The sequence below is a fragment of the Vanellus vanellus genome (genome assembly GCF_965231255.1).
Source record: "Vanellus vanellus genome assembly, chromosome: 24".
Classification (NCBI taxonomy): domain Eukaryota; kingdom Metazoa; phylum Chordata; class Aves; order Charadriiformes; family Charadriidae; genus Vanellus; species Vanellus vanellus.
In genome coordinates, this window is record NC_138929.1 from 1152462 (window position 1) to 1163742 (window position 11281).

Here is an 11281-nt window from a genome sequence, read left to right on the forward strand (position 1 = left end):
CGCTCTCGCCGCTCGCACTGCACCAGCCCGCTCATCCTATCAATACGGCGCGGCGGGCCAAGGTGGAGGATGGGAGGAGAATGGAACTGTCCCAGCTCCTCAATGAGATCAGGGCAAAGTATGAAACGCTCATCACCAGAAATCAGATAAAGACCATCATCTCAGCAAGGACCCAGGTAATGACTTCATACAGACATACACCTTCCCGAGTAAGGAGACAAGCCCTCTCTATACAATTCCTCCCTCAGCCTCTATGAGGTACAGTATTTCCTTTTCAATGCAGCGTATTCTTGGGGAAGGGATTTTGCTTTTACTGCAGTGAGATATGAACTAGAAGATACGGAAATAGATTTTCTCGAGGGTATGAAATTCACACTAAAAGAATGCCGTGTAATTCATCTGGATGTTTTTCTGTACCTGCAGCAGTGATATCGTTGTGATTTTAAAAATGATGACATATGCTCTAACGTGGTAACCTCTAGCACCATTTAGTTATCCCAGAGGAAAAGAGAATCTTGAAAATCCAAGGCTATGTAAAGAATCCATTTATATACAGAAAGCTTTATCATTTTTAGCACCTATACTAAAGAAAACGGTACCTTTTCAGGACTATTTTATATTGTTCACAGTAAAAACTGTGTCATACTCTTCAGCAAATATAATTTATTCTGACATACAGATTGATTGAATGTTATCAACCACAATGCTACTATTACAGATTTACATACAAAATATCTCTAAAACCCAATTGAACTTTGAAATAAAATGGCAAAACAATTTTCAGCCTTCAAATGTCAAGAAATTCAGGGTGAAAATTAGGAATTATATCACCCTGTTGTACTTCTTCGGTACTGCAGAAATTCTGGAGGGTTTTTTTAACCACAGGCCAGACTACTGCTGCAATCTGGCTGATGTGCACAGGAATCCAGTGACACGCAGCAGCTATAAACCTGAGAGTTAAGCCGAGTTTATATTTGTGTTTGGCACAAAGCAGCTGATGTGTACTGATATACTCCTGTCACATCAATCCTGCAGTATCCAGGAAAAAAAGGATAAGCAAAGGATACTGAGTCTTCACTTGTGGATTAGCCAAATCCAGATTTTTCACCAAAACGATGGCATGGTAACATCACAATAGGTCAGTATGTTACAGGGGAAAAAAGGAACTTATTTTACTTGCTTCAGAAGACCTGAATGAAAGAGCTTATTTCCGTAGAGTTGATGGCATCATAAGAACCTACATAAAGCAGTAAAATATGCCAAAGTGGATGTATTGTTTCAAGTGCTTACGGCATCTTCGCTACTTGCAGTAAAACTCAGAATCAAAAAGGAAAAATAACTTTCATAAGCAAAACAACCATTCTGGAAGTTAAATGCATGAACATATTATCTAAATCAAAGATGAGCCCACACATGCTCAGAACTGCCTTAAAAATAACCCTTTAATAGGATTTTAAAAAAGCAAAACCCGCATCTTCTTGCAAACACAACACAGTGTTTGTTTGACTGTTTATGTTTTTTCTAAGAATAAGCATCAGCCTTAAGGATGTCCAATTATCTCAAATAATATTTTAGATCAGGATTATGCTTAGAATAGGCACTTCTGGATTGTCACATTTAACATGGGTGACAGCATATACTCAGAGAACATGTCAATTTTTTCCTTCCTGTGATAGGTACATCTTAAATAACCCATCCTTAGAGGACAAGGAAAAGTTGTAGATTTGGATAAAGATGCAATTCATATTTAAATGAATGGAGGTATTTGCTCTCAAATGACCACCTGAAATCTAGTCAGTGACTAGAACAGGCAAAAACATAATTACAGCAATTGTCGATTGTGATACATTCATGCAACCACTCTCCAAAAAGCTCTTCTTAGAAATCAAAAATACATGCCTGACCAATTTGGTGGCCTTCTACAAGGGGGTTAAAGTGGTAGTGGACAAGGGAAGAGCAACTTTTGTCATCTACCTGGACTTATGCAAAGCGTTTAACAATGTCCCGCACAATATCCTGGTCACTAAATTGGAGAGACATGGATTTGACAGATGTACCACTCAGTGGATAAAGAACTGGCTGGACGGTCACACTCAAAGAGGTGTGGTCAACGGCTCAACGTCCAAGTGGAGACCAGTTATGAGTGGTGTTCCTCAGGGTTCGGTACTGGGACCAATGCTGTTCAACATCTTTGTTGGTGACATGGACAGTGGGATCGAGTGCATCCTCAGCAAGTTTGCTCATGACACCAACCTGTGTGGCGAGGGACCTGGACAGGCTGGAGAGGTGGGCCCATGCCAACCTCATGCAGTTCAACAAGGCCAAGTGCGCAAGGTCCCACACCTGGGTCGGGGCAATCCCAAGCACAAATCCAGGCTCGGCGGGGAATGGTCGGAGAGTAGCCCTGAGAAAGACCTGGGGGTGCTGATTGATGAGAAGCTCAACATGACCCTGCAATGTACGATCGCAGCCCAGAGAGCTAACCGCACCCTGGTCTGCATCAGAAGTGGGGCTAGCAGAGCAAGGGAGGTGATTCAGCACCTCTACTCTGCTCTGGTGAGACCTCACTGCTGGAGTACTGCATCCAGCTCTGGAGCCCCCAACATAGGAAAGACATGGACCTGTTGGAGCGGGGCCAGAGGAGGCCACAAAGATGATCAGAGGGCTGGAGCACCTCTCCTATAAGGAAAGGCTGAGAGAGTTGGGGTCATTCAGCCTGGAGAAGAGAAGGCTCCGGGGAGACCTCATAGCAGCCTTCCAGTCCCTAAAGGGGGCCTACAGGAGAGCTGGGGAGGGACTTTTTACAAGAGCATGTAGTGATAGAATGAGGGGGAATAGCTTCAAACTGGAAGAGAGGAGATTTAGATTAGATATTAGGAAGAAATTTTTCACTGTGAGGGTGGTGAGCCCCTGGCACAGGTTGCCCAGAGAAGCTGTGGCTGCCCCATCCCTGGAGGTGTTCAAGGCCAGGTTGGACGGGGCTGGGAGCAACCTGGGCTGGGGGGAGGTGTCCCTGCCCAGATCATCTTCAAGGTCTCTTCCAACCTAAACCATTCTATGATTCTATACGCAAAGAATCTGATTCAAACCTGGAAGCCTGAACCGACTGCAGTTCTTCTAATTTCCATGAAGTTAAGCCCATTTACTCCAGAGGTGAGTAAGGTTTAAATACAACTGGTTCATTTATATGGGAATTCCTCTACAACAAATGCATTAGGGATGAAGATGTGGTGAACCACTTTCCATCAAACACAGCAGGGTAAGGACTTCCCATCTACACAGTCATAAAATATTAACTCATCAGCGTTAGCTTTAACAAATTTGTATGACTCTCAAAAAATTCCAACTAGGGAGTTTTATGTATCTATTTTATTTTCTTTCTTTGAATACTTTTTAATTTTATTTTTTTATATCCCCTGTAGCTAGAAGAAGCTACGATTAAAAGAATGGACAAAGATGCCGAAGCATTAAAGGCAGCCAGAGCAGAACTCTGTGAAGCGAGACGGCAGTGGCACCACATGCAGATTGAAATTGAATCTCTCCATGCTGTGGTAAGCATCATAAATTGAAACTTGGAACCTCCTGGAAAAAACAAATCTTTTTCTTGATGTAAACTATTCCACAATTCAGTTTATGTAAGAATCACATCCACTATACAGCTGAAGTACAACAGCCACAGAAATGTGTAGCTTTGTGGTGGATTTTCAGCTCATCACACAGCACTAACCAACAAGCAATAACCCCGTCATGTGCTCACAGTTTAGAGTACTGTATGTTTCGATTCAGGATCTGCCATTCAATATATGCATGTTTTCATGTCTGCCAAACATAGATGTCCATGATACTCCCTTATCAAGTTCCCAGGTATTCTCCCTAACCAATCCTTATCAGGTTTATAACTTTTTTGAATGTGTGGACCAAGCTTATCAATTCATTCATGATAAAATGTCAGCAATTTACTGAATTCAGTAATACAGATAAGCTACAAGAGCACACGGACTACTTAGTTTCCATACAATACTGAGCTGGATATCGTTTTAACCATACAGGTAAGATCTGAGATCTGTAAACTCAATGGTAGTGGATTGCTGGTACAACAGAAGGCTACATATTTTTATCCTATCTTAAATTATTACAGATTTTACTAGAAAATTTCTCAGTAAAAGTATTATCTTGGAAGCTTCACTGCTGCTCCTAGAGAATATTCTTAAAAGAACTGATGTAAAAATACACCAATTGTTAATGAAAAGTACATGTAACATCTTTACACATATACTTTCCAAACAGGAAAAGGGTTTGGAACGTTCATTGCGTGCCACTGAGCAGCAGTACCACATGCAACTACAGAATTTAGAAGCCGAGATTGAATGCTTAGAGAAAGAGCTACTGGATGTGAGAAGAGGTATTGAGAAACAGCTTCAAGAGCATGAGATTCTCCTGAACACGAGGATGAAACTGGAGGAGGAAATAGCAACATATCGCAGTCTACTTGAGCAAGAAGAGAACAGGTACTTGTTTAGAGAAAGAGTACTCAAATTTATCTTCCATTGCAGAACTTCTCATTGAAATAATCATCAGAATTGTAAATACATTAACCAATCATTAAAAAATTACAGTATAAAATCCTTAGAAATGGTTTAATTTTAACTTCACTGATTCCACGCTTTCTGGAGCTCAGAGTATCTCCACAATACGTTGCAGATAATAGCACGCTTACTGCATCCTCACTCCAGGCACTGCACGTTGATGCAGACTTTGTTGGCCATCAGCTGCCTGGCGCGGGCTCAGTGTGTCTCAGATCGCTGCTGAAGCAATTCCACAGGCGTGAAGTTCTGGAAGGGGAGGTCACATCCCATGGCAGATGGCCATTTGCACGTGGGGCTCGTACGACTCCATATTGCTCCAAGTGCGTTAAGGCACACGTTTGGGAGGGCCTACACATTAGTATGCTGTTTAAGAATATGCCTTCCAGGGACATTTTGCCTTGGCTGTAACTCTTCTGCCCTTTCCCTGGTACACAAACACCAGGATTTGCAATGCAGACAGGAGAGAGGCAGCTATACAAACATAAGCAACAAGAATGATAAGAAAAAGGCAAAATATCACGTCTTGCACTCAGCACTGGTATCTTAGCAAAACCAGGCACCCTATTCTAAAATCTTTCAGTGGAACATAGCTTCCCTCAGTCCTTTCTACAGAAAATGGAGGATTTCAGCCCAGAAGCCTCACACTTTCGCATAAGAAGAGTCCAGACAGAGGCATCAGTTTCAGATTTAATGTTTTTAACTCTGTGAAGATACACACCCTTCAGTGTTAATGAAATTAAATAACTCTTCCTGGCACACAACAAACTGACTAAAAACTGTCCGAAATTGCACAGACATTTTCAGCAACTTTCTTCAGTTCTATACTCAGAATGAGAAATCCTAACAAAAAATTACTACAATCAAACAGAACTTCTCAGGATTCTCATATTTTTAAATTTTTGATAGGTGCTTATAAGAAAAGTTTTGGATTGAAGTAATTCAATATTATTAGATGACTGTAATAATTTTTTTTGCAGGTTTCGTTGCACTGTACCTGACCAGAAGGATGACAAAAAGCCCACCACTAGCAAGATTGCCTTTACACTGCCTTCAGGTGAGCTTTTGGACACCTTCCCCTTAGGGAATTATGGCCCTCAAGGAGGTTCCTAACTACTGACAAATGGCTGGATATTACAAAGGACCTTCTTGCAATACAAAAGGAGGAAAAATAGGTCTAGGTCCTGTGTCCTGACCTTACTCTTCCTCACACCTAGTATAGCTGCATTTTCTTCTACAGATGGTGCAAAGAAGCGTGAAACTGAGAAGGTGGAACTGATTACAAAACAAGCAATCCTAGATGGAAATATTATGAAGGAAAGCGCTGAAGCTCATGGCACTGTACAGTAAGATAAACATTAATTTAACAATTGGAAGTAAACGGTGGGCATTATATTTCAGTAGCTCTGAGTCTTCCTTTATTTAGTGTCTGTTATGTCGTTCCCATAGCACGAAGAAGCTCCAGAATAACAATGATCGTTCTTCAAGTTGTATTGAATGGTGTGTTTTAACAATAAATTAAAGTTCTTTTTATTAGCATTTACTTCATAAGCTAACAATATCATGATGATGCTTCTGCTTTGTAATTTGTATTCCTGTCAAGAATGAAACTATGAATAATTCATTTGGTTAAGGCTGAAAGCAAAAGAGCCCATACGATGTTTGCGAAGTCCCTCTGGGGCGTATTTATGTACATAAATTCAGGCTTGGCTGCTCTAACTTGCTATTTGGAAACTCCTACATTTCACCAATTACTACACAGGGAACAGAGAGCCTGGCTTCTAAGTGGGCATGTGAAAGTCTGTTAATGTGTTATTCACCTTAAATTACTTTAATAGTACTGCATTGTCTCATTCTTTTTTTTCCTGCTGCTCTTCAAGCTCTTTCATAGACTGGCATTTCACATTACATTTAAAACAAACCACAGCGTACCATGTCACCAACACTTAACCGTAATCAGCTGTGGAACACATGTAGAAATTAGGATTAAAAATTAATGCCATCATATGGTCCACCATACACATTCCTGAGCTTTGTCCATCTTACGCAGTCAGTCAGACCTGCCCAGGGCTCCTCGGCTGGGTAGAGTTTACTCCACCTGAGTAAGGCCTCCCGAGTTACACGTTTAGATCTGGATCTTAGACGATTAAATCAATAGGATTTGGGTTCCTAAATATTATTGAATCAGATGGGTTTTCAACTCTCTGTATTTTACTTCTGCCCTTTTTTTTTTTTTAATTTACTGTAGCTCTACATTCTGAGGTTTGGATCTGAACTAGATTTTTCTCCTCCCTAGTTTGAAGGTTTTCAGATGCAGGAATTCAGTCCTGCCCACTATAGTACAGAGGTTTCTTGCAAAGTTTTTGAGCTTGAATTCCAAACTTTCTCCTTGGAAACAAACTGCCTGCTGTGTTTGGAGCGGTGGTTTTGTATCCATGTCTACTTAAAAGTACAAAACAAAAAATATAATGAACCCTCACCCTTTATTTAGCTTTTCCAGAAAATGAACCTGTGAAAAAAAAGAAAATTCTAGTATCTCAGTACCCATGTAAAATAGCTTGACACTTTATTATGCAATTTCTCTCTACATTTTAAAAGCAGTCCTGAAGATAGATATTCCATGTTGCCTGAAGGATCATAAATACATTGCTTTATTGTTACAGGACAGAAAAAGTGGATGAAGTCATTAAAGAATGGGAAGGTTCTTTCTTTAAGGACAACCCTCGCTTAAGGAAAAAATCCGTTTCATTGCGCTTTGATCTCCACCTAGCAGCAACGGATGACGGATGTTTACACACTAGAAAGAAAACTCTTCCTGACATCGAAGTCAGACTGGTGATGAGGAGATCTTGCAGTATTCCTTCTATCAAACCTTAACCTACAGCAAATTAACCCAAGGTTCATCTCTAACGGGATCTCAAAATAAACTGTAGATGGACTTACATGGCCTGCTATCTCACTACAACTACAAAATCTTACTAGAGTACCTTGATTAGTATAATAAAAACACACAAGTCTTTTAAAAGAAAGGGAGAAGAGCAAGGGAGTTAAGATTCCAAGCAACCTACCTTCTACTAGTTTTATACTCTGGGTGCAGCCCTTTAATTTTCTCATTATTGTTGTTTTGTAGAATTTCACCAAATACTAAAAAAATTAAACTATAACTTTATACTTTGACATAATCTACCTTTGTAGAAGAGAACTTGTTTTCTCTTTGTGGAAATAAGAACTGCATATTTCATTCTCTTAATTACTCGATATTGCATACACATAATGACTGATGAAACCTTGTAATAATTTATATCACAACTGTCATACTTCTTGAAATATATTTTAAAATAACACTTTCTAACAACAAAACTTACATACAAAGATGCTTATAAAACACAAACTATTAACAAAGAATTTTCTTTTTAAAGTGGCTGGTATTTTAAATTTTTTTTTCTAAGCAACAACTGAGCAAAAATGTCTTTCCCTTACATAATTATACACACATTTTTTAAAAGTGTTGTTACAAACAAATAATATTTTAGCCATATTGTTCCACTGATTTTGAAGCGCTAATTTCCACTGAAAATCAATCATTCTCTTATTTGTCCACACATATCTGTACTACAACCTTCTTAGCCATAGCAAGTAAAATTATATCCTTTAATTGTTCAACTGTAAGGACTCAATCAATCATTTTAACGCTGTTATTTAATTTTGTGTATTATAACAATGTGAATTAAATTACCTTCAACAAATTCCTCTTCTGAAAAATCTTACAGGTAAGTTATGCTCTTGGTCTAGTACACATAGCAAGTCACTATTACGCCAGGGTACAACTATTATAGCTTCAAATTAAATCAACAAAATAAGGGCTATGTATTCAAAGTAAAATTCTACCATACCCATTAAGCATCCCCCACTACTATTCAAAGTAGCTACAGGCAAATACAAAATACAGTGGACGATATTGCACCAGTACACAGAAAAAAAAACAGAAATACAAACTCAGACATACTTGTTTATAACATTACCAGACAAATTTCAAACAAAAATTCCAACAAAATTGTATTGAGATAAGAATGATTGTTTATGAGGATTTTTAAGAGGCGTGGATGTCACAAACTCAGTGAAATCTCTGGGACTGCAGGGGCTCAGAATCTAGAAAAAACACGTACAGTATTTGCTGGATTCACAGCAGCATGTAAAAGATTAAGTGTCAGTATTTGCCTTACTACTTACGGCATGTGTTACAAAAACTGATACTACAAACTCTTTCAGTGTTAAGTTATGCTTCTATCTTTTGTTAATGGTAAGAACAATGCATTTATATTGCCCACAGTTCTATATCTACTGTATGAAGCTGGCTAATTATCATTAACCTTAATACTGATCTGGTGTTGTTAATACTTGAGTATTTGGCATCCTGAATGTATTAGCCTGCTCTAGCATTTTCACTATGCAGCTTTTTTTTTGTGCTTATACTCTGTACATTTTACAATACTTGAATTTAAACTTAAGTTTTAATTGCTTTAAGGCACTTTAAACAGGGATACAAATTTACCAAAGTAAATGATAGTACTACAATAAAAGAAGTATTAAAATTGAGTTTGCCCATGCATATTTTGTGACTTTTAATGTGTATAACTTAAAAGAAGTAACAGAGAACTATAAAAATAAAAGTTGTAGATAAGAAAATCTGTAGCACTGCAACCAAACTATCCACTACAATTAGAAATACACAAATTCCCTAAGAATCTTTATCACAACATGTAAGGTGAATATCCTCCTGCTACAAAAATTACTCTTTTCCTGGTAAATCCATTAACCCTGACCAGATCTAAAGTCTTTTGCTCGGAACAGTGCACAACAAAGAACAGAAGACGGCATCTGGCATACACAGTTTACAGTCTAAAAGATAAGCTGACAGGCAAAAATAAATAGCAGGCAAATATGTAACAGAAACTTAGCTTAATGCATATACCTTTAAAACTTCCTCACGCAGGAAGAGCTCGCAAAGGCATACAAAAATTACTATACAAATACATGGAAAGTACTACCATCTCTACAGTAAACAATAATGGAACAACCTTCCTCAGACATTCTTTTCTTGAACCAGGGGTTGTTTGGCGTATTCTCTGACCTACGGTACTTCTTTATGTTTTAGCTTCTCTAGCGTAACTCTAGATTTTTTTTCCCCTAATGATGGAAACCCTGTCCAGCATAGTACAGAACAAAAAGCTGACTTCACCTTGCAAGACAACCTCCATATTATTTTAGAAGAGAAAAATTACTATGCCTCTATAGTAAACATTGCCTGGGAGACCAAGTAATGAGAAAAAAACAGTTCACTTTATTCACGTACGTTATTTCACCCATATAACGGCCTGACCTCATGGTTTCTGAAGCTGTCTCCCTGACCCCAATGACAGCACAAGTTCATCCCGAGCTGTCCTGTGACGAGAAATTTGTTCCACCCACAGAAGTTACCATTGTTTAGCACTGGACTCGATTGCTCATGAAATATACAGCTTCTGTTTGAAGTTTGAAACAACTGGCATAAACTGGCATTATAGTTTTATGATCATGAAACCTGATGCTCTAAGAAAAAAAACCCAACAGACTGCAGTGTAATAGCTGGTTTTGTTAACACAGGATATTCTGCAGGCAGCCCACTCTTGCCTGTTCAAGGCTGTTTTCTTCCTGTGGGACTTCCTGACACTGACTTCAGTAGCTGCATTAAGAACTGCTCCTGATTCAAGCATGCATCCTAGTTTTAACTACATTTTCTCCCCTTCCACTACATAGACATCTTTTACATTATTATTCGCAAATTCTATCTCTTCAAATGTAAAGAGTTAACTCTTCTGTTCATAAACTAGTCAAACTTCCACTAGTGTCAGCATGTACTCCACACGGGCATAGGAAAAAGGAGTATTCACAAGAACATCTCACCCTGATTTTAGATCACTTTAAAGCTGAATTAAAAAAAAAAAAAAAAAACACTGAAGCCAGATAATATGGCAAAGAATTCTTCACTTCTGTGCTGTTAATTAAATTCAGACTAGATGAGCTACTGCCATCTAATACTTGCAAATGTCTGAGGTAAAGACAAGTTTCATTGTCTCAGCTTACTCTCAAATTAATGTGTCCTCATTACAAAGCCTATGAAACTGTTGCTAATTAAAACAATTGGATAACAGCCAACTATTTAGAGCCCCTCAGTTAGTATGATGCAGTATAAACAATCCTATTAAATCAGTAAAACTACTTATATCATACCATATATTAAACACTGTACACAGGCAAAATCTTTCACTATCACAACATGGAAATTAGGCAAAAAGCAAAGCAAAAAAAAAAAATTAAAACAAGGCAAGCAATACATTGCTGGCTTTGAAAACAATATGATTCAGAACTAGTAGCATGGCAAATGAGTATCACTAAATACACCTGAACACCATACTAAATATTTCAATAAGCTGCACAAATTTACCATTATCAACATTAAAGGCATTTCAACACTGTCAACAAAACCATGTTATTGATAAACCAGAGATGAATGCATGAAGCAGTCAAAACCAGGGGGAAGAACAGGTTATTTTCACCTCTTAACAAGTATTATCTCACCTTCTCTTTACAAATGTTCTGCCCAGGTGAAACTGGTGGACCAAACAGAGGCGTATTTGGCTGGCTGCCTGAGGAATCTT

General features: G+C 38.5%; 1 protein-coding gene across 1 annotated transcript; it reads left to right on the top strand.

The window, feature by feature from the left end:
- The first annotated feature begins 62 nt into the window (after positions 1-62).
- KRT222 (keratin 222) lies at positions 63-7553 on the top strand. The gene is made up of 6 exons (XM_082494865.1): positions 63-176; positions 3423-3551; positions 4288-4508; positions 5564-5640; positions 5824-5929; positions 7247-7553. Exons 1-6 carry the CDS (start codon positions 81-83, stop codon positions 7458-7460), a joined length of 843 nt encoding a protein of 280 aa, XP_082350991.1. The 5' UTR covers positions 63-80; the 3' UTR covers positions 7461-7553.
- The last annotated feature ends 3728 nt before the right edge of the window (positions 7554-11281 follow it).